The sequence below is a fragment of the Vanellus vanellus genome, assembly GCF_965231255.1.
Source record: "Vanellus vanellus genome assembly, chromosome: 9".
Lineage (NCBI taxonomy): Eukaryota > Metazoa > Chordata > Aves > Charadriiformes > Charadriidae > Vanellus > Vanellus vanellus.
The window spans coordinates 25,838,136-25,860,302 of record NC_138914.1 but is presented as its reverse complement, the minus strand read 5'-3'; the positions used below and the strand labels follow the sequence as shown (position 1 = coordinate 25,860,302).

General features: G+C 53.9%; 1 protein-coding gene across 3 annotated transcripts; it reads left to right on the top strand.

Annotated features, from left to right (window-relative positions):
- Positions 1-5,842: 5,842 nt before the first annotated feature.
- Positions 5,843-9,481, top strand: LOC309675294 (T-cell activation Rho GTPase-activating protein-like). 3 transcript variants are annotated; one of them, XM_082487555.1, is made up of 10 exons: positions 5,843-5,987; positions 6,208-6,374; positions 6,606-6,767; positions 6,852-6,938; positions 7,383-7,514; positions 7,742-7,859; positions 7,987-8,132; positions 8,694-8,785; positions 8,870-9,031; positions 9,400-9,481. In XM_082487555.1, exons 1-9 carry the CDS (start codon positions 5,894-5,896, stop codon positions 9,012-9,014), a joined length of 1,143 nt encoding a protein of 380 aa, XP_082343681.1. In that variant the 5' UTR covers positions 5,843-5,893; the 3' UTR covers positions 9,015-9,031; positions 9,400-9,481. The 3 variants fall into 3 exon arrangements, with proteins under 3 accessions (XP_082343681.1, XP_082343680.1, XP_082343682.1); XM_082487554.1 differs by having other exon boundaries at positions 6,852-6,955; positions 7,319-7,514; XM_082487556.1 differs by lacking the exon at positions 8,870-9,031 and having other exon boundaries at positions 6,852-6,955; positions 7,319-7,514; positions 9,400-9,480.
- Positions 9,482-22,167: the final 12,686 nt, after the last annotated feature.

Below are 22,167 nucleotides of genomic sequence, written 5' to 3'. Positions count from 1 at the left end.
GGGTGGGCTGCATTGCAAGAACTTATTGATTATGTAAATTGACGGCTGAGTTGCATTTCAAGAACTGATTGATTATGTAATTAAGGGTTGGTTTATGTTCCGAAAACTCATTGATTATGCAAATTATGTTCCAAGAAGAAACATGAATAAGTATAAGGAATACGAAATAAAAACAAGCGGTTGTAAAGGGAAAAAGGAGCCACAGGAGGAGAAATCCCCTGTGTAACTCCCAGCACTGTAATAAATATTCTTTGCTCCACCGAATTTGCCCCGGACTAAAATTCAATAGTGAGGGCGCTTCTCACACCTCCCTCTGTCCCTCTCCGCTCCCCGTCCCCCTCCTCTCTCTCTGCTCCGTCCTTCTCCCCTATGTATTCTCCCCTCCCTCTCTAATCTCTCGCCCCTCTCCACCCACCCCACCCCACCGCCCCATCCCACCCCTCTCCCCGCTCTCCCCCTCCCTCCCGCCCCTCCTCCCGGCCCCACCGGGGCTCCGGGGCCTGGCCCTGGGCCGGGGCAGCCACGGGGAGGCGGCCATGGCTGCTGCGGGGGGCGGGGGCGGTGTCCCGCAGGGCCCGAGGGCGGGAAGGTGCGCGCGGGGCATGCTGGGAGCAGGCGCGCCCCGGGGCATGCCGGGAGCTGTAGTCCCGGTGCACGGGGCTGCCCGGCGGCCATGTTCCTGCCCGGGGCACTCCGGCAGCTGCCGTGGCCCCGCAGGCTGAGGGGAGGGCTGGGGCTGCCCCGAACCGCCCGCAGCGATGGGGTCCCGCTCAGCCGGAGCCGGGCAGAGGCAGCGGGCCCCCCGACCCCCTGAGCCCCCCTCAGCCGCCCCGGCCCCGCTCACCCCCCTCAGCTGCCCCGGCCCCAGCGCCTCCCCCGAGGGCTCTCCCGCAGCCCCAGGCCGTCCCACGGCCTGTCCTGGCAGCAGCCAGCTGGGCCTCGGGCGCGCTCCATCCCCGGTAACGCAGTGCTGTCAGCGCCCGCGCGGGGAAGGAGCGGTGTCTGCAGCAGCTCCTGCAGTAGGAGGGGCTCCAGCCCGGGGCCAGCTGAAGGGATTGCCGTTCTCTCCCTCTCCCTGAGGCCGCGCTGAGGGCTCAGTTGTCCGTCCCTCCCCGTGGGATGTTGGTGGCTGCCTCTGGCTCCGGCTGAAGTTGATCAGAAAAGGTGAAGCTGCTGGAGAAGGACACAAAGGGGATGGAGCTGGAAGCTGCCCCCAGCTGCAGACAAGAGACAGCCGCCCTCTCCAGGTGAGGAAGGGTCCCTGTGAGTGGTCCTCAGCAGACCTGATCGCAACATGCACCGTGGGGTCCATATCCGTAACCAAAAGTATGGTACGGCCATATAGTGTGAGTGTGCATGTGCGAGGCTGTGTCTCTGGGAAGCTTCGTGTTGTAAGAGCTGAGAGAGGTAGAGACAGAAGCGCCTGAACTGTCAAATTCTGCTGGTAGCACCAAGAGCAGGAACTGCGTTGAGTCCTGTGCCCCTGGGGCTGTGTCGCCCCTCTGCCGCGTCCGGGTCCCTCCCTGTGGCTGTGCCTCCCGGCCTTTCCCTTGCTGGTGTCACTCTTTTGCTTCCCTGTACCTCTCTTCATCTGGCGATTCTTGTATCCTGCAGCCTGCCCCTGCTCTAGTCTCTGGCCCCTCTCTTTCTCTTCCATTCTACCTGTCCTTTTTTTTTTTCTTGTTCCTTCTCTGTCCTGCTCCCTGCTCCTCTTTTTCTCATTCTTTGTCTCTGTCCTGAAGCACATTGATGTTTTTTTTTCATTCTCTGCCTCTTTGTCCCGCTCTGCATCCCTCTGTTTTTCAGTCTCTCTGGCCTCTTCCCTGTCCTGCTTTTTCTCTCTCATCCTGTATGTCTCACTCCCTGTACCCATCCTCCTTTTTGTCTCGCTCCTTCCTTATCATCAGAAAATCACAGACCGGTTTAGGTCAGAAGGGACCTTGAAGATCATCCAGTTCCACCCCCCTCTGCCCTGGGCAGGGATACCTCCCACCAGACCAGGTTGCTCCACCTGTCCAACCTGGCCTTGAACACCTCCGGGGATGGGGCCTCCACAACTTCCCTGGGCAGCCTCATCACCCTCAGAGTGAAAAACTTCTTCCTAATATCTAATCTAAATCTACCCTCTTCGGGTTTGAAACTATTCCCCCTCATCCTATCACTACATGCCCTTGTAAAAAGTCCCTCCCAGCTCTCCTGTAGGGTCCCTTTAGGGGCTGGAAGGGGCTCTAAGGTCTCCCTGGAGCCCATCAGATCCCATGGACTTGTGCACCTTCAGGTGGTCTCAGACTTGATCTTCACCTACAGTGGGTAGTTCTTCATTTTCCCAGTCCTTGCCTTTGCCTTCTGCCTCACGGGTAGTGTGGCTGCAGTCTTTGCCAGTGAAGACTGAGGCAAAAGTCCAGTGGAGCAGGTTGCTCACGCACAGCCCGCTGTGACTTTCAGTGCTGCTGGGCCTGTGGGGATAGTTCGGGGGACAAAGGATCAAACCTGAATGACCTCCCTGAAATCCAGCTGTCGCTAGCCTTGGTTCACGTGGAGCCAGGAGGTGGTCCTGCAAACCACCAATCCAGGACACAGAAAGCTTTTAGCAACTGTGGCTATTCAGGAATAGATTGTGCTAAAACTGAAAAGGAATTTGAGCTGTTGCTCATGGCCAAAGGAGGATGGTGGCCTCAGATGGCAGCTGAGGCTTGGGGCTTGCATTGCCTATGATCAGCCATCCCCACAGCGTGACAGAGGAAAGACTTTCCCAGGGAAGAGGCACCTGTGAGTTGTTGAGATGGAGGAAAATGTTAGCACGGTTTTGCGTGTAGGTGGAACGTTCTGGATGAGGGAGGAATTCTGCATCTTCCATAGCATAGCAGGGGTAACTGCCTGTGCAACAAGTTTTTTTCTTTGTTTACTTTTTCCTGGAAGAGTCTTACGTTGGTACCCAGCAGACAAAGTGGCTCGTTGAATGGGAATGATACGGAGAAAATTACTTGGCTATTAGAAGCCCCATTGCTCTGGAAGTTGGTTTTTTTTTTTTTTTCCTAGTGCTTTGTGTTTTTTGGAAGGGGGTGAAGGGAAGGGCTAGAATAATTTAGCTTCATACCTCCTAAAACATGCATTGTGACAGTCCAGGTAGAACACGCCTTTCTCATGTACCTTTTTTTTTTCTGAATGTGGCGAATTCAATCTGCTGATCAAAAGCCCACTGAGTTCAGTGGAGCCCTTGGATTTTTATCCTTTGGCTCAGGCGCTAAATGCAACCTCCTGCCACTGCTGTTAGCACAACTAATGCAGGTAATCTGCTACCTACTATCAAATAATCTCGGCTACCTACTGTCTAACGATCTATGCAAGAATACAACCCGATCCGATGTTCCACGTAACATCAGAACTATGAAGAGACGTGATGTTCAAATGAAAAATGAGACAGTTTGTACACCTTTTAATAGCTTGAATGAATAAAAAGGGGAAGCACTGTATAGATAATAAAAAAATCACATGGATTTTTCCCCTAAATTTCTGAACCTTCTGTGACAAGTCATGCCACATCAAGGTGCATGTCTGCAACCCCCTGCGCTGCACGATGTGGGTCCTGTTGGCATTCAGTGATGTGGAGGATGGGGCAGCGCCCCCTCAGACAGCTTGCAGGTGGCACAAAACTGGGAGGAGAGGCTCATGCACTGGAGGGTGGTGCTGCCAAGCAGAGGGGGCTTGACAGGCTGGGGAAAGGGGCTGGCAGGAACCTCGTACAGTTCAACAAGGGGAAGAGCCAAGTCCTGCACGCGGGGAGGAACGAGCCCTTGCACCAGTATATGCTTGGGGAAACCCAGCTGGACACCTGGGCTCACAGTGGACCCCGTGCTGACCGATTTGGAGCCCGCAAAGTGCCCTCAGGGCCAGGAAGGTGAACTGTGTCCTGGGCTGCAATAGGCAAAGCCGTAGCAGCAGGTGGAGGGAGGTGATGCTTACCTTCTGCTGCGTCCATCCCTGGGCTCCCCAGTGCCAGACAGACATGGCCCTACTGGAGAGAACCCCCAGCCCAGCTCCGCCCCCAGGTCCCCCCCCGAGTTTCCGTTGGCTACTGCCTTGCCACTTTCAAGTAAGTCATGATGCCACATCCCACGGGCTGGGCGGTGCAGGGCGGTGCTGGCCCCCATCGTCTCTGGGGTCTGGCAGCTGCAGTCAGGGCTGGCAAGAAACAGGAGAGGATCCCTACCATGCCCACGCCATCCTGTGAAGGGCCTCTGGCCGCCGTGCAGACCCTGGGCAGGGAGCAGGCAGTACACCGGCAGGGAAGGAGGGAGGCCGGGTTGGCCGGGTGAGGGCTGAGGGGTGGGCCTGCAGGCAGCTGGAAGGAGAGGGGTGGGGGCATTTCTGTGTCCTGCATCCCCTGGTCACCTTTTGGTCACCAGAAGGGAAGGCCAAAAGCAGCTGCTCTGGCATGACAGAGGGAGCCAGGGCTTTGGCAGCGCCTCTGTCCTGCCCCATGGGTCTTCATCCTGCCACTGTGTCCCTCCCCACAGGGCAGGGCTGTGCAGGCACACACTCTGCCCACGGGCTGGGGGTCAGTGGGGCCTGACGCTGTTTCTCCTCTCTTTCTGCAGCTCATGTGTGGTGAAGGAGCTGTGGGTAGACACGCTGCTGGGGTAAGCTGAGGGGATGCTCCAGGTGCATCCGTATGGGGGAACACAGCTCTGCATGGCTGTGGGCAGCTCTTGGGCAGGCAAGGGATGAGCGGGAACGGAAAGCCTCTTCTTCCTCTGTTTACAGCAAGGAGGAGAAGAGGGAGAAGTAGGGTGGAGTGCTTGGCAGGCAGGAGCTCTGCAGGCAGCTCTGTTCTCTGCTTGGCGCTGGGGTGGTACCCAAGGAGGGTCAGGATCCCTTTCACTGGAGAGAGAAGAGGTGGCTTGGGGCTCACTCTTTCTCTTCTGCTGCATAGGCCACCAGGTGGAGTGAAGAGAGCCCGGGTGACGCGACTGCCCTCCCTCAAACTCCTAGAGAAGAAGCTGAGCAACCGCCATGCTGTGAGTGTCTCTCTCATCTCAGCTCTGTCCCCTGAGCACTGCTCCTCCAGCCAAGCAGCAGAGGCATCGCTTCTCACCTTCTTCCACTCCTTCTCTCTTGCCCAGTGGAGGACATTAAGCACCAGGAGCCTGGAGACCCTGATCGAGGGCCAGGCAAAGGTGAGAGTGGCTGCCTTTCACCCGCCTCTCGCTGTGCTGGAGTGGCAGGCATCTCTGGCGAGTGGGGTGAGCTTCTGCGGGAGGGTCCCAAGGTGCCACCTGGGGAGCTGAGAGGGTTGGCGAGCCACCAGGAACACTGGCACGTCCTTGCTGGCGACGCTGGGAGGAAACCTGCTGCACGGGGCAGAGAGTCTGGCAGGGCTGATGGTCCCAGCTCTGCCACGCTCAGGCTGCTGGTGCCGGGTGGCAGCTCGCTGGTGGCCCTTTCTGCTGCAGGGCTGCTCTCTAAGCACAGCCTGGTTCTTGCAGGATGATCTCAAGCAAGGGCCTCTGCCAGTCCCTTCTGGCAAAGAAGGGGGATGTTGCCACTCGGAAGGTGAGTTTTCGAAAAAAGGTGAGGAAAGGCACCTTTGCTTCTGCAACCAGCACTTCTGCAGAAGACGGGATGCTGCTGCAGCTGCTCTTCGCCTTGAGCAAGTCGGTCCCCATCGCTGTAGAGCAGGAGAGAGCTGAGCCCTTGAGGTCCCTTCGCTCCCACCTGACATGTGTCCCTTGCGTGCAGGGCAGCGCGCTCAAGGTGATGCCTGCCTCTGCTCCATCCCGAGAGCCAGGCAGATGGCTCTCTGCCCCTCGGCTGGAGTCAGCAGGAGCTCTGCTCACTTGTCCTCTGAGTGTCGCCATGCAGGTTTGCCCCCCCAAGGAAGGACGTCACCTGGATGAGGAAGGACACTCGCTGGGCAGCGGCTGCTGAATGTGGTTCTCCGAGGAGACAGAGCCTCTGCTGCTGCGCAGAGCTGGGTGGAGGGCAGGGTGAGGGCTGGGCCAGGCTGTCCCAGTGGCACGCTGGCTGTCAGGAGCCTCCGAGCTGGAGCCGCTGAGCAGCAGAGGCGGTTCCAGCTGTTGGCTCCCTGCCCGTCCTGCTGCACCACTCATCACCGCGCTGCAGGCAGGGCAGGGCAGGGCAGGCTCCAAGAGTGCTGCTCCGGTGGTCTCCACTGAGGGGCTCTTGCTGTGTTTTCCTTTGTGGCAGGAGGGACCGGAAGGAGGAAGAGGAGAGGGCTGCCCTGGCCCTTTGCTTTGCGGCGGACCCCGCTCGCTGCCCAGGCTCCCGGGCAGGCAGACTGCCGCAGGGCACTCTTTGGACAGCCCCTTGCAGCCCTCTGTGGGGATGATGGCATGCTGCCCCAGCCCATCCAGGTAAGCCAGTTTGGACAGGGGGCCCCAGCCCTCCCTCCGGCTGCTCCGGAGGGGCAGTGTCCTGAGGAGCGCCGAGGACGGGGCATTGGGCTCTTCACCCCTGGCTCATGCTTCTGGCCCCAGCCCCTTTGCAGGGGAGGCAGCCGGGTCTGGGGCAGAGCTCTGGCCATGGCCACTGCTGTCAGAAGGCAGCTCTTCAGCCAAGCAACTGTTCTGCTGCGTCTCCTGCAGGAGCTCCTGAATATCCTGCACCAACAAGGACCGTCGACGGAGGGAATATTCCGGAGAGCTGCCAGCGGGACAGCAGTTCGGGAGCTGAAGGAGGCCCTCGACAGCGGCGCAGATGTCGACCTGGGCAGCCAGCCTGTGCTCCTGCTGGCCATCATCTTGAAGGTGAGCGCTTCTGACCTGCAGCTGGAAGAGCTCCTGGCTGGCCTAGAGTGTTCAAAGGCTCACCTGGAGCTCTTGGCACTGCAGGACTTCCTCCGAAGCATCCCTGCCAAGCTCCTCGTCGTTGACCTCTATGGTGACTGGATGCAAGCCATGGAGAAGCCAAGCAAGAAGGTGGAAGAGCTGAAAGCGTAAGTGTGGCCAGCAGCTTGCCTTTTGAGCAGCAACTGGTAGAGGCCTGGGACTTGCCTGCAAAGGGACAGGCTCCTTAAAAAGCGTGTGTTTCCTGGCAGCCCAGTGTTGCTGGGGGGTGGAGTTGGGTTTTGGGGAAAAGCACACAGACAGGGAGCCTTCCCTTGCGTGGGCTTGGGGGAAATCAGGAGCTGGAGAGCAATGCCGTGCTTCCTTCCTGAAGCGCAGGAGCACTGACCACTGGCTGAGAGCACCTGGAAAGCTGCAGAGCACAGCCGCTGGCTCCCACCTGCCTTGTGCAAGTTTCGGGGACAGCTGTGGGCAACATTGACTTTTTAAACATTGTGTTCCTGTTCCCTCAGGGTGGCCGGCAAGTTGCCTACAGCAAATCTCCTCCTTCTTGAACGGCTGCTGTCCCTTCTCCAGCATATTGGCCACAACGCGTCCACCAGCAGGATGAGCTGCAGCAATCTGGCCATCTGCGTTGGGCCAAACCTGCTGAGCCCACCCAACGAGGACCTGCTCCCACTGGAGGCCATGCTGGAGGTGTCTGAGAAGGTACGCTGTATTGACCAGCCAGCTGCAGCCTTCCTGGCCCATCAGAGCTTGGCTGTGCAGAGGTCCCTGGCTGCCCCCTTTCTCCAACAAGCGCTGGTGGGGTGGCTACCTGGAAGAGCAGCCCCGCAGCGACAGCCTTCTGCGCAGAGGCAGGGGTCAGGAGTAGGAAAGGCTGCTCGATGCGTTTTCAGGCACCTGCGCTGAAACCAAGGCTGTCATGTGTGCAGGTGAAGACGCTGGTGGAGTTTCTGACTGAAAACTGCCATGAAATCTTTGGGAAGAAGATGGCTGGCCTTTCCAGTCCCTCAGCTGAGGAGGTGCCAGCACCCGTGGGCAGACCCACAGGTATGAGGAGGCCCTGAGGGTTGTCACAGCCTGAGCAGGCAGATGCTGTAGGGCTTTGGGTGGGTTTTGCTTTAGCTGTTGCCCACTTCCAACAAGTCCCTTTGCTGCACCTGCTTTTGCTCTCCAGAGCTGCCTTTGGAAGAGCAACATGGCCGTGGAGGCAAAGCAGATGTGGAGCACCAGGCAAAAGCCTTCCTGGACACACCGCCCTCTCTGCTCGTCCTCCAGAAAGCAGCAGGGGCAGACACAGTGGTGGGATCAGAAACAGCAGAGGTATGGCAGCTCCACAACCACTGAGACAACCTGTCTCGTGTGGAAGGTAGTTCCTGAGGAGTCCAAGTAGCTGCTGTGCCTCTTCCTGGCATTCCATCTCACATCGCTTTGTGTGGGTTTATTTATCCCCCAGAATGATACACTGTAATTAAAAGAGGAAAGGTTGTTTCTCAAATGGGTTAGGCATCAAAGGAAACACCTACAGAAAGACACATTTCCAAAGCAAGGCCTCCCACCACAGAAGGTGGGATTGCACCAAAGGGGTATCCGCAGAGCTCTGTCTTGGGAGGGCAGAAGAAACCCCGGCAGAATGACGTGGGCACGCCTTTTCTTGGCGTGAGAGGGACCGCGGGCTCCCCGCTGAGTGGCCCCAACAAACGAACTGAGTGTCACACACCCGCGTGAACACTGTGTTCCAAAGTGAGGCCCTTGGAAGAAAGGGCTGATGCAAACCAGCCGAAGGGATCTTCTCTGCAGGGCCAAGGGAGCCATTTGCCAAACAGTCACCTGCTACTCCAGGCCGTCCCATGCCACCTGCTAACGCTGACATTCCTGTTTTAGGCACCCGTTGCTTTGCCTCCAATCACCCCAGAGACCACGGTAGACTCCCCGGTACGTGCAGAAGAACTAAAGAGCCTTTCAGAGGAAAAAAGGTAAAATGAGTCAGCTTTGGTTAAACCAAGAACTGGTTCCGGTTGATCCTGGCTTTACCTGTCTAATCACACTGGGATGGAAAGGTTTGCAGGCTCCTGCCAGGAAACTGAAAACCAAAGAAAAAGAAAGAGAAAGGAGGCCTGGGCAGAGGCGAGGGAATGCCAACAAGAAAAAAAAAGAAGGAAGATAGGAAAAGAGGGGGACTGGAAAAAAATCAGGCAGGTCTAGAAGGTGAAGAAGCCCAGGTGCGTACCAGGCTCTGCTGCCCATCTTTCACCACTCGGACACTGCTCTTGGTCAGCCGAACTCGCGGGCGAGGGACGGTGAGGGATAGTGCTGCGCAGGGCTTGGAAGTAACTCCCGAGGGGCTGCCCATGGAGTGCTGCTGTGTGGCACAGGGCCACGGCGCACCTCCTGTACACTTGCGGGGCGCTCAGGGTGTTACCCATGGGGATAAGGCGCCAGAGCCCTCCCACAGTCACTGCCAGCAGTCGCTCTCTCTTCTGGGCTATAAACCATTCCTGGCCAGCTGTGTTCCCCAAGGAAAGGGGAACAGCGTCATGCCTCTTCTTCTTTCGTGGGTTTATCTGTGCTTCTGACTCTTTCGTTATAGGTGCCGATTTCCTGTTACTGCCTGAACCCCTGTGACTCCCGGGCTCCCTCACTTGATACCCACAATAAAAGGATATTTTCTCTCTCCTGACTGTGTCTGCCGTACGATGTTCTGGACTAGGCAGATGTTTTGTGATGAATGGTATTGGAGGAGTTTGGGATCATCCCTTGTCCCAGAATCCTTTCCAGGGGGCATCAGGGCTTAGTTCAAAGGCTTTAGGAGTCTCACCAAAGCAGAGAATCACACAGAGTGGCTGAGGTTGTGGAGACTGTGTGAGACTTGTGGAGACTGGTCCAACCCCTCTGCTCAAGGAGCATCACCTAGATCCAGTAAAATATATCACCCCAAGATTAAAATACTGGTTTCTCATGTGCGGCTGGAATATCCTGTCTTGTAATTGGTGCCCCTTTCCTCTGGTCCTCTCAGTGCACACTCTTTAAGCAGAGCCTGGCTCCCTCTTCTTGTTTCCTTCTCAGCAGGTGTTTATACACATTGATAAGACACCCCACCCACCCCCAGTCTTCTCTTCTCCCAGCTGAGGAGTGCCAGCTCTCACAGCCTCTCCTCACGTGGCAACGAGAAGGAGAATTTTCGCGGGTCCCCTTTTGGAAAATTTTGGAAGTCCTTCCTCTCCAGTACGAAATTTGAGACGTTAGTTTTCATCTCAGATACTTCATGAGCTGTGTGGTTTCAGTTTGGTGTAGAAGTGCCAGAGCACATCATTAACAGGGTGTTAATTGGGCAGTTCTGGCCATGAAGCTCCTTGGAGCACTAAGCTGGACACCTGGAGACTGCACCTGTGTGTCAGCCAGGCTGGATGCTCAGGGTGCAGCACAGCAGCACGACAGCCACTGCTCGAGCGCGTGTGCACTGGCGACTTGCCCCTGAGCATCCTCGTGCCCTGAGGGTTTGGACCTCTCGGGTTGTCCTGACAAAAAGTTATTGACAAAGGTATGAAGGTGGTGCAAGGAAGAGCTGTTGGGAGAATCTGCCACCATCCTTCTCCTGGTGGGAAGGTGTTGGCAGTGAGAGCTCTATAATGGGGGACATTGCTTATCGCTAGCACAGCAACCGAGTGAGGAAGGTGCTCCCATTTACCACCTGTAGGATTTTGGTCCAAGGCATTACAAGGCTGCACTCTACATTACACCCCAACTTCTCCTCTTATTTGACATCACTTGTTCATATCAGATTCTCGAGTTCTTGTATTTCAGGTATCTTCGACAAATACCTGCATCTTACCCAGAGGAGACGGCACTGGAACAGTGTTGCAAACACAGCATCCCATTGAAGTTCCATCTGAAAAAGTGCATGCCACAGCTCTCCAGTCTGTGTGGGCAATTACCCCACATCAGGGTATCAAACCTGGAGTAATGTTGCTGAAGGAGCTGGAGCAACGCAATGTATCACTGGAAGGAGATGACACTGATGCTTTTCTCCCCTGTCACAGGTTGGCTCCTCGGGCTTTGTAGTCTTGTGCTACGAGCGCATGCCCTGGGTACAGCTCTGACACACCAACACGCAAATACTGAGATTTGGTCAGCCTCGACTGTCACTAACTCATCTGCCTTTTGTATCAAGGGAAGATGAGCAGCTGCAGATCTTTTGGTACCTTGTTTCTGTGGCATACCAACCCCAGCAGCTGTACTGTAGAACTACACTGTGCTACGTGATTTTGGTGTTAATGTCTCTCATTGCTCTCTCTCCTGAGTAGGTAACGGCTGTTATCCGCCAACGAATATCACAACCCCAACTGATGGTGGACTGTTTCCTCCCTCGACGTCAGAAACGCTGCTTCGACTTTGAAAACACACATTGTTCCAACATAACCGATGAAGCAGCCAGCATGAAGCAAGACATGCAAAATTCTCCAGGACAAAATGCATCCAGTGAAACAACCCACTGGTGGTGCCCGGCTGGCTGAGGGGTTTAATTTCTTGACAGGAAGAATTGGACACCTGATTCAAAGCATTACTGTAGAGATGTTTATTCATTTTGCTACGTGTGTTTATTTCATGCTTCTGTAAATTACTCTGTATTACACCTCGCATGTTTGAATGAACATTTCCAACTTTGTCAGCTCCAGGAGAAGCGGTCTCTTGAGCGAGGGGGTGGAATGTGGGAAAGTAATGGAAGATTGGCGAGGAGGACTGTAAACTCACCCAAGTGACTTGCACCTGGGGTGAGGACAACACATCTATCACACTAATTGTTGTTCAACCCTGTGTGCTCACAAGTGGGATATCCGCACTTAGATAACGTGAGCCTGGGATGGGCTCAGGGACACCTTATTGTCCTGGTTTGAGCGACACAAGACTAATTTCTCTTCTAACACTTGGGAAAACTGCACTTTCAGAAGACTCCAGTGTCTGAATTTGTGAAAATAGTGACATTACAGCCGGCTGTGGTGTGTGGGTCTCAAGGTTGCAGTGTTTTAGAGCTCACCAGGTGCGGGGATGAGGAGGAGCGAGACCTGGGCACTTGACCCAAGCTGGCCAACAGGATTATTTCATACCATCAACGTCACACTCATTATAAATTAGAAAGTTTGCTGCGAAGTTCTCTCTCTCCCTTGATGGCTGCCATCCTGAGAACTTCGTGCCCTGGTGCCGGAGCCCTGAGCCCTTCCCTTCCTCCTGAAACCGCAGCGCTCGCAGTGTCCCACATTTGCTGTCACTGCTGGGAACACATAGCTTCCTATGGATAGAATGGGCTGAGTACAATCTGTGCATATTCTGTATTGGTGTCGGGATCAATATCGGTTCTTTAGTGCTGTTAATGTTAATTATCTAATCTTATTCTATTAAATCTGTTTATACTTCAGCTCTCGGGTTTTCTTGTTTTTCCCGATTTCCCTTTCCCGGGTGGGGAGGGGTCATCAGGTGATAGAATGATTGTCTAAATGACAACAGATTGTTATGGGTCTCTCAAACCATAACAAATTTGGCGCCCAATGTGGTATTGTAATGGGTCTGGCACACAATGTGATATTTTGCTCTTAATTTACATAGTGCTGGGAGAACTGTAGGTTTTAATTGGAAAATTCTGAAGGGTTGAAGTTTTAAAAAGATTTGATTGTATTCCTCGAAAAGTCACTATGACTCTTTTGGAATGGTTTCGAAGGAACCTGGTCAGAGTTCTCTGCTATCTTTGTATAAACTTAGGTCAGGAGCTATGGGAGCTGTGGGGGAGTTCATTGCTGTTTCTCTCTCCTTTAGGGCAGCTTATCGTTTCTCAGTGTGGACTCAAAAACATTGCCTTGTTATTTTGTGTGGTGGTGTTTTGCTCTGTTATCAGGTCGTTTGTAATCTTTTCGTTATTTGTCACCTATGTAATGGCATCTCAATGGCAGAGCTGTGGAGGGGGACAAGTGATTGCCATTGCCCCAGCGCTGGAGCAGAGACAGGTGGCAGCCTTAGCTCCAGAATCAGTGAAAGCAGAGCCACCGCATCATAGAATCATAGAATCATAGAATCAGTGAGGTTGGAAGGGACCTTTAAGATCATCAAGTCCAACCATTAACCTACCCTGATAAAAACACCACCACTCCTAAACCATGTCCCTAAGCACCTCATCTATCCTTTTCTTAAACACCTCCAGGGATGGTGAATCCACCACCTCTCTGGGCAGCTTATTCCAATGTTTAATAACCCTTTCAGTGAAAAAATGCTTCCTAACATCTAATCTAAACCTGCCCTGACATAACTTGAACCCATTTCCTCTTGTCCTATCACTTGTCGCCAGGGAGAAGAGGTCAGCTCCCATCTCTCTAAAACCTCCTTTCAGGTAGTTGTAGAGGGTGATAAGGTCTCCCCTCAGCCTCCTCTTCTCCAGGCTAAACAACCCCAGATCCCTCAGTCATTCCTCATAAGGTTTGTCCTCCAGACCCTTCACCAGCTTTGTAGCCCTTCTCTGGACACGCTCCAACACCTCAATGTCCTTCTTGTAGTGAGGGGCCCAAAACTGAACACAGTACTCGAGGTGAGGCCTCACCAGTGCCGAGTACAGGGGGATGATTACTTCCCTAGTCCGGCTCACCACACTATTCCTGATGCAGGCCAGGATGGTGTTGGCCTTCTTGGCTGCCTGGGCACACTGCTGGCTCATGCTCAGCCGGTTGTCCACCAACACCCCCAGGTCCTTTTCTGCCAGGCAGCTTTCGAGCCACTCCGCCCCCAGTCTGTAGCGCTGCATGGGGTTGTTGTGACCCAAGTGCAGGACCCAACACTTGGCCTTGTTGAACCTCATACCATTGGCCTCAGCCCATCTGTCCAGCCTGTCCAGATCCCTCTGCAGAGCCAATCTACCCTCAAGCAGATCAACACGCCCCCCCAGTTTAGTGTCGTCTGCGAACTTACTGAGGGAGCACTCGATCCCCTCATCCAGATCGTTGATAAAGATATTAAAGAGAACGGGCCCCAGCACCGATCCCTGGGGGACACCACTTGTCACTGGACACCAACTGGATTTAACTCCATTTACCACCACTCTCTGGACACGGCCATCCAGCCAGTTTTTTACCCAACGAAGAGTATACCTGTCCAGGCCATGAGCAGCCAGTTTCTCCAGGAGAATGCTATGGGAAACGGTGTCAAAAGCCTTGCAAAAATCCAGGTAGACAACATCCACAGCTTTTCCCTTGTCCAGCAAGTGGGTCACCTTGTCATAGAAGGAGATCAGGTTTGACAGGCATGACCTGCCTTTCACAAAGCCATGCTGACTGGGCCTGATCACCCTGTTCTCTTGCATGTGCCGTGTGATGGCACTGAGGATGATCTGCTCCATGACCTTCCCAGGCACCGATGTCAGACTGACTGGCCTGTAGTTCCCTGGATCCTCCTTCCGGCCCTTCTTATGGATGGGCGTCACATTTGCCAACCTCCAGTCAGCTGGGACCTCCCCAGTTATCCAGGACTGTTCATAAATGATGCACAGTGGGCCGGTGAGCACTTCCGCCAGCTCTCTCAGCACCCTTGGATGGATCCCATCCGGCCCCATAGATTTGTGCACCTCCAGGTGCTGAAGCAGGTCCCTCACCATTTCCCTTTGGACTACAGGGGCTTCACTCTGCTCCCCATCCCTGTATTCTAGCTCAGGGGTCGGAGAATTCAAGGAACAACTGGTCCTACTGCTGAAGACTGAGGCAAAGACGGCATTAAGTACCTCAGCCTTTTCCTCATCCTTGGTTACTATGTTACCAGCCCCATCTACTAGAGGACAGATATTATCCTTGGTCCTCTTTTTATCGCTAATATATTTATAGAAACTTTTTTTGTTGTCCTTGACAACAGAAGCCAGGTTTAGCTCTAGCTGAGCTTTGGCCCTTCTGATTTTTTCCCTACATCGCTTTACTACCTCTTTGTAATCCTCCTGGGTGGCCTGCCCTTCCTTCCAAAGGCCGTATATCCTTTTTTTTTCCCTAAGCTGCAACACTAGCTCCCTGCTTAGCCAGGCCGGTCTTTTTCCCCGACGGCTTGTCTTACGGCACACGGGGACAGCCTGCTCCTGCGCCTTTAGGACTTCCGTCTTGAAAGACATCCAGGCTTCCTGGGCTCCTTTGCCGTGGAGGACTGCCTCCCAGGGGACTTTGTCGACCAGGCTCCTGAAGAGCCCAAAGTCCGCTTTCCGGAAGTCCAAGGTGGCAGTTCTGCTGACCCCCTTCCTTGCTTCTCCCAGAATTGAGAACTCTATCATTTCATGGTCACTGTTGCCAAGACGGCCTCCAACCATCACATCCCCCACAAGACCTTCCCTGTTTACAAACAACAGATCCAGCAGGGCACCTTCCCTAGTTGGTTCTTTCACTAGTTGTATTAAGAAGTTATCCCCAGTACCTTCCAGGAACTTTCTAGACTGTTCCCTTCCTGCTGTATTGTATTCCCAGCAGATGTCCGGCAAATTGAAGTCTCCCACGAGGACTAGAGCTCGCGATCTTGAGACTTCTCCCAGCCATTTATAGAATATTTCATCTGCCTCCTCATCCTGGTTGGGCGGTCTATAACAGACTCCTACTACAATATCTGCCTTGTTAGCCCTCCCTCTGATCCTTACCCATAAACACTCAATCCCATTATCACCATCATTTAGTTCAAGACATTCATAACACTCCCTAACATACAGGGCCACCCCCCCGCCTCTCCTTGCTTGCCTATCCTTCCTGAAGAGTCTATAGCCATCCATGGCAGCACTATAGCTATGTGAGTCATCCCACCATGTTTCTGTGATGGCAACTACATCGTAATTACCCTGGTGTACAATGGCTTCCAGCTCCTCCTGTTTGTTGCCCATGCTACGTGCATTAGTGTATAAGCACTTCAGCTGGGCTATTGGTCCTTTCTTCTTTTTACTGGAGGGAGCTGAAGTTCTGCCATCCCCAGACATCTTCCTAAGGAGCCCGGTTACGCCCCCTGTCTTCTCCAAGTCTAGTGCCAGCACCCCACTTTCAGGCTTTTTGCTAGCAACCTTGGATCTATCCCCATCCCCCTTCAAACCTAGTTTAAAGCCCTGTCAACGAGCCCCGCCAACTCCTGCCCTAAGACCCTTTTCCCCCTCTGAGACAGGCTTTTTCCGTCTGCTGCCAGAAGGCCTGGTGTCCTGAAAAGCAGCCCATGATCAAAGAACCCAAAATCCTGCCGACGACACCAGTCTCTGAGCCAGGCATTGATCAGCTGATATTTCCTGTTAATCTTCTCATCCATCTGTGCAATTGTTGGGATAGAAGCAAACACTACTTGTGCTCCTGATCCCTTAACTAGCCGTCCCAGGGCCCTGAAGTCTCTCTTCATCGCCCTCAGGCTCCTTCCTAGAATTTCATCATTTCATCATCTGATATGAACAAGTGAATTTCATCAGCTCTTCAGCAAAATGCTCTGCCACTCTGGGGCAGCCGAGCGCTCAGCACCTATGCCCACCTTCCCCCCAAAACTGATGCCCACACACGCACAGACGCATGTTTGTGTGTGAAACAAATGATTTATTGACATCTATGTACAGGGTAAAGCTCCGCGAGGGACAGGGCGGTGGCTGTGCCCATGGTAACAGGAGTGTCTGTCGCAAGGCTCCTTGCAAGGGAGACTCCAGCCGCATGGCGTCCCACTCCCCAGAGTGCGGTTCTGCTGCAGAGGAAAGGTGTGGCAGCAGTTCCCAGAGCCGAATGAGTAGCGTGTTGTGCGTGCCCAGCGTGCTCAGTTCCGCAGCACCAGGGGAGTATCTAGGGGACACTAAGAGAGCTCTGTGCGTGAGGAGCTCTTTCAGTGTCCGTAGAAGAGCAGGCTTGTGAGCCGATCTTGCAGCTCATCAGCCTCATGCATTGCCTTGGCGTGGGCGGCTGGGTCGTGCAGCAGGCGCTGGAAGAGGTTGAGTGGCTCCGCTGTTTGGAGGGCTGGGGGCAAGACGATGTCCTCGGGCATGTTCTCGTTCGCAAAGAAGAAGTGGTCGAGGCGTTTGTCGTGCAGGCAGCCACGCAGGTACCACAGGATATCCTGCAGCCGCATGAGGAATTCCCTCCTGCTCCAGCTTGACACTGGTAAGGTGTTGAGGAGGTGCATGGCAACCGTCTTGAAGATAGCGGTGGAAAAGCTGGTGCCCAGCAGGATAGCGGCAAAGAGCTGGAGGCATTTGAGGTGGGCAGTGTCATGTGGGGCCTGCCTGGCCACATGCCTGAAGAACTTCACCTCTGCCACCGCGTAGCTCTCTACCCACGTTGTGCTGGGGGTGAGGATGGCCTCTGTAGTGTCCTGGCTGCTCAGGAAGATGTCTGAGTCACCTCGCGGCACCCCAAACGTGATGTCAATGAGGATGCTTTTCCCGGAGGCGTTTGTCAGCTGCAGCTTGCAGGAGCGGCTGGAAGGCAGTACCTTCATGCTGTAGCGCCGCGCCTGAGGCATCTCTTCCCAGGCTGAGCTCACCAGGTTCTGCAACCACTGGGCGGTTTTGTGCACATCCAGGTAGGAGCCAGTGCAGAGGGTGCCGAGGAGGCCGGCAGACGGATTTTTCCTCAGCTCCTCCTCCTGGGGGTGGTGGAGGTAGAACGGCATGTTCTCCACCAGCTGATCCCTGCTGCAGGTACACGCCAGCTCCACGCGGACGCGGGAGTCCTTTGCCGGCATCTCCGCTGCATTGCCCAGCTCCAGGTGGAAAACGTGCCCACGGGGGGGCTTAAGGGGCACAAGCAGGCGGTACACAGCATCATGCCCATGGGGACTCCAACCTTCGAAGGCGCTGCCCACCCCGATGGCTGGCTGCAGGACCGGGAAGAAACTGTTGGACAAGTGCTCTTGCAGGACAGCCAGGAGGTCGCCCACCAGCTCCTCCACCACGCGGCTCCTGTAGGCCAGGCGCTGCACTGATGACCGGATGCGCTTTGCAAACCTCCCAAACACACGCTTCTCATAGTCGCCAGAACCTTCTCCTGCACATTGTTCATTGCCGCACTCTGTGCTGCTGCCTGAGCTCTCCTCTGCAGCGCTGCTGCCTGGCTGGGGGCTCCTTTTGCTGAGGCACCAGCAGAGCCTGAAGATCAGGACGAGGACTGCAGCGAGCGCCCAGACCTGCCAGTGCTGCAAGGCAGCGAAGAGCAGGTCTCCCCAGGCCGAGGCACTCTGCTCCATGTCCTGCAGCAGCCGAGTCATGGGCTGGCTCAGCTGCTGCGCGTGCTGCCGCATGTGCCTGCAGGTGGCCTCACCCAGCTCCTGGCAGACCATGTGCAGGAGCTGGAGGATGCTCTGCACGAGCAAGGTGAGGAAGGTTGTGTCAGCCATGGCCTGTGGGAGGAGGGAGAGAAGGGGTTGAGTGGGGCTGGGAGGGCAGGAGGTGGTGGCGCAAGGGCCCTGCAGCTGCACTGCAGGGAGCTGGGGGCAGGCAGGAGAGGGGGCGAGACAGCTGGGGGGCAGCAAGGCCTGCGCCCAGCCCCGGCGGTGGCGGTGGCAGCGTGCCCGGCCCCAGGCGCTCCCGCCAGCAGCTGGGCCCTTGATGCAGGATGAGAACCCACCCCCCCAGGGGCCCGCCGTTCTGCCCAGGCCCCGCTCCGGCCCAGCCTCCCGCCGCCTGCGCACTCACCTCTGGCTCAGGCTGTGCTGGGGCAGCGCTGCCTGCGGGCGCCTTTTATAGCTGCCCTCATTGTGACACGGCCCCTCTGATGTCACAAGCGCCAGAGCGCATCACTGGCATGGCCGCCAACCAGCCCCCCCGCCTCAGCGCCTCACAGCTGCCCCCGGCAACCAGAGCCCCGACAGACACAGAGTACAGGCCCAGCCGGCAGGACAGGGCTGCCAGTTGCTCTGCTTCCACTGCTTTAGTCGCCCCCACAGAGCATTTGCCACTGTCCAGGAGTCAGGAGAGAGAGAGATAGTCTTGGCCACTTTTCTCCTTCAGCAACAGCTAACGCCAGCTGGACGGCTTTTCCCTCTGCAGATTGACTCCGCTCACCTTGTCCTTGAGCAGCTTCTGCCACTCGTCCTGTAGGACTCCACACCACAGCATTCCACCTTCGATGCTTTCCTACAGTACGACAAGCCCCATCAGTAACCGGAGCATGCTGGTTCTCATTAGCTGAGAGAATGAGAGTTCATGATATGGTGGAGCTTCCTCAGCACGTGTCACCACCTCCTCTGGTGGCACCCCAAAGGCCTTGCCTTCGGGCCAATTTGTGATCACTTCTACCATTCCTGGGCAATTAGGGTTTCCTAATAACATAACCATCAAAAGCAAATTAAGGGGGGAGAAACTACCAGATTCTAAACTTGAGTACATTCGTGCTTATTTCATGCTTATGTTCATTCTTCAGTATATGAGTGCTTATGTACATCTCAGGCTTTATTCACTTAAGTAACTTTATTAGCCACACAGCAAGGAATGCTGAATGGAGGGAAGGTTTTTTCATAGACAGAAATTTATTTTTCACTTCACAGGAATGGATAGAGAAAGAAAAAAAAGAACACCTGATGACATTTCCTAATGTGGTTAGACATTGAGATGAAATGATGAAATGACTCTGGATTTTGGCCTTTCACTACCTGACAGGTTCACCAGATTTATAACTGACAGTTTAGTGATTGCTTCTTTGCAAAATTGGTTCTGTTTTACCTCAAACCAGGACATTCCACCCCTTATTCCACACCATTTGCATCTTGCTCAGATTACTATTACTTTTATCTATCAAATTTACACGCACACAGATTATATATATGATATGGATACATGCAGGTCACTTATCTGTGGTTTACGTTTATATACAAAAGTTTAAGCCCATTTAGTTCATGATTGCAGGATCTCATCTCAGGGCAGGAAAGATGGTACGAAATTCATTCCGGTTCGTGCCCATGGGTAGCATGTTCATCTTGAAGAGTTTGCTGGACACCACTTGATGAAGCTAGCTCAGGTTTCATCACCCCCGTGTTATCCTGAAAAACACTTATTGAACACTGTTAGTATTATGTAGTGATCAGCATCATACAGCTCAGGATTGAGTAATCTCACCAAGGGTTAAATTCCCTTGGGGTACACATTGAACTTCTCCATCCTTCAGCATCACCCACCAAGTACATCCAGGTCCTTGAGCAAAAACAGTCCCACGAATGGGTTTGCTTTAGCCTGAAGCAGGAGAAACCCAGTTTTCCTGAACAAATTCCTTTCATGCACCACAGGGACTTTATCTCCTCCTACAGTATGTAAAGGGTCTGATTGAGCAGGACCAGCTCCATTGATGGATCCCCTGGTGTTAATTAGCCAGGTAGCTTGCTCTAAACGCTTGTCCCAATTTTAAAGGTTCCACCTCTTATAGCTTTTAGGGTGGTTTTTAGCAGTCCATTGTATTGCTCAATCTTCCCAGAAGTGGGTGCATGATAGGGGATATGATATATCCACTCAATGCCATGTTCTTTTGCCCAATTACTATTATGGTGGACCTTCCTCAGCACGTGTCACCATCTCCTCTGGTGGCATCCCAAAGTCTTTGCTTTTGGGCCAATTTGTGATCATTTCTACCATTCCTGGGTGATTTGGGTTTCCTATTCGAGCTCGCTGCGTGATTATGGCAACCCACTTACTCCAGGTAGCATCGGTGGCGTGATGAGTAGAAGGAACTTTACCCTTGAACATCCATCCCAGTACTGGTAATGGGGGTGCCAGGAGGAGCTGTGCCTCAGGACCAATTACTTCTGAAGCAGCTCTAACTCCTTCCTATGCTGCCAAGATTTCTTTCTCAGTTGGAGTATAGTTGGCCTCGGAGACTTCGACCCCTAGAATCCCAGGGGTCGACCTCAAGTCTCCCCTGGTGCTTTCTGCCAGAGGCTCCAGGTAGGGCCATTGTCCCCAGCTGCGGTGTAGAGCACATTTTTAATGTTCCGTCCAGTTCGGACTGGTCCAAGGGCTACTGCATGCACAATCTCTTGTTTAATTTGCTCAAAGGCTTGTCGTTGCTCAGGGCCCCACATAAACTCATTTTTCTTTCGAGTCACTTCATAGAGAGGTTTCACAATCTGACTGTAAGCTGGAATATGCATTCTCCAGAAACCCACAACACCTAAAAAGGCTTGTGTTTCCTTTTTATTAGTAGGTGGGGACATAGATGTTATTCAGTTAATTATATCCATTGGGATCTGGCGACGGCCATCTTGCCACTTAATTCCTAAAAACTGGATTTCTCGTGCAGGTCCCTTGACCTTACCTCTTTTAATGGCAAAACCTGCTTTCAGAAGAATCTTAATTATTTTCCTACCTTTGTGGAAAACTTCTTCTGCTGAATTACCCCACACAATGATATCATCGATGTATTGTAGGTGTTCTGGAGCTCCACTCTTCTCCAGTGCAGTCTGGATCAGTCCATGGCAAACAGTAGGGCTGTGCTTCCACCCCTGGGGCAGTCGATTCCAGGTGTACTGGACACCCCTCCAGGTGAAAGCAAACTGTGGCCTGCACTCTGCTGCTAAAGGAATAGAGAAAAAGGCATGAGCAATGTCAATTGTAGTATACCATTGGGCTGCCTTTGACTCCAGTTCATACTGAAGTTGTAGCATATCTGGCACAGCAGCACTCAGTGGTGGTGTAACTTCATTCAGGCCACGATAGTCTACTGTTAAACTCCAGTGCCCATCAGACTTTCGCACTGGCCATATAGGGCTGTTAAAGGGTGAGCGAGTTTTGCTGATCACTCCTTGGCTCTCTAGCCGGCGAATCAGGTTATGGATGGGAATCAGGGAGTCTCGGTTGGTGCGATACTGTCGTCGATGCACCGTGGCAGTAGCAATTGGCACCTGCTGATCTTCAACCCTCAGCAGTCCCGCAACAGAAGGGTCATCTGAAAGACCGGGTAAGGTAGACAGCTGTGTAACATCCTCAGTCTCTACAGCTGCTATACCAAAAGCCCACCGATACCCTTTTGGGTCTTTAAAATACCCTCTCTTGAGATAGTCTATGCCAAGGATGCACGGAGCATCTGGACCAGGAACAACGGGGTGTTTCTCCCATTTATTCCCAGTTAGGCTCACTTCAGCTTCTAATACAGTCATTTCTTGAGATCCGCCTGTCACTCCAGAAATGGTGACAGTTTCTGCCCCTTTATGATTCAATGGCAATAGGGTACACTGTGCACCAGTGTCCACCAGGGCTTTATACTTTTGTGGCTCTCATGTGCCAGGCCATCGAATCCACACAGTCCAATAAACTCGGTTGTCCCTCTCCTCCTCCTGGCTGGAGGCAGGGCACCTCTAATGTTGACCGTAGTACCTACGATTATCAGATCGGTTCCTACCTGGTCCGTAGGATCGCCTA

Excerpts from the sequence above, each read along its gene's own strand:
- LOC309675294 (XM_082487554.1), top strand. The coding sequence starts at position 5,894 with ATGAGGAAGGACACTCGCTGGGCAGCGGCTGCTGAATGTGGTTCTCCG. Across the intron at positions 6,956-7,318 it reads AAGGTGGAAGAGCTGAAAGC|GGTGGCCGGCAAGTTGCCTA; the intron begins GTAAGTGTGGCC and ends CTGTTCCCTCAG. Across the intron at positions 8,133-8,693 it reads TGGGATCAGAAACAGCAGAG|GCACCCGTTGCTTTGCCTCC; the intron begins GTATGGCAGCTC and ends TTCCTGTTTTAG.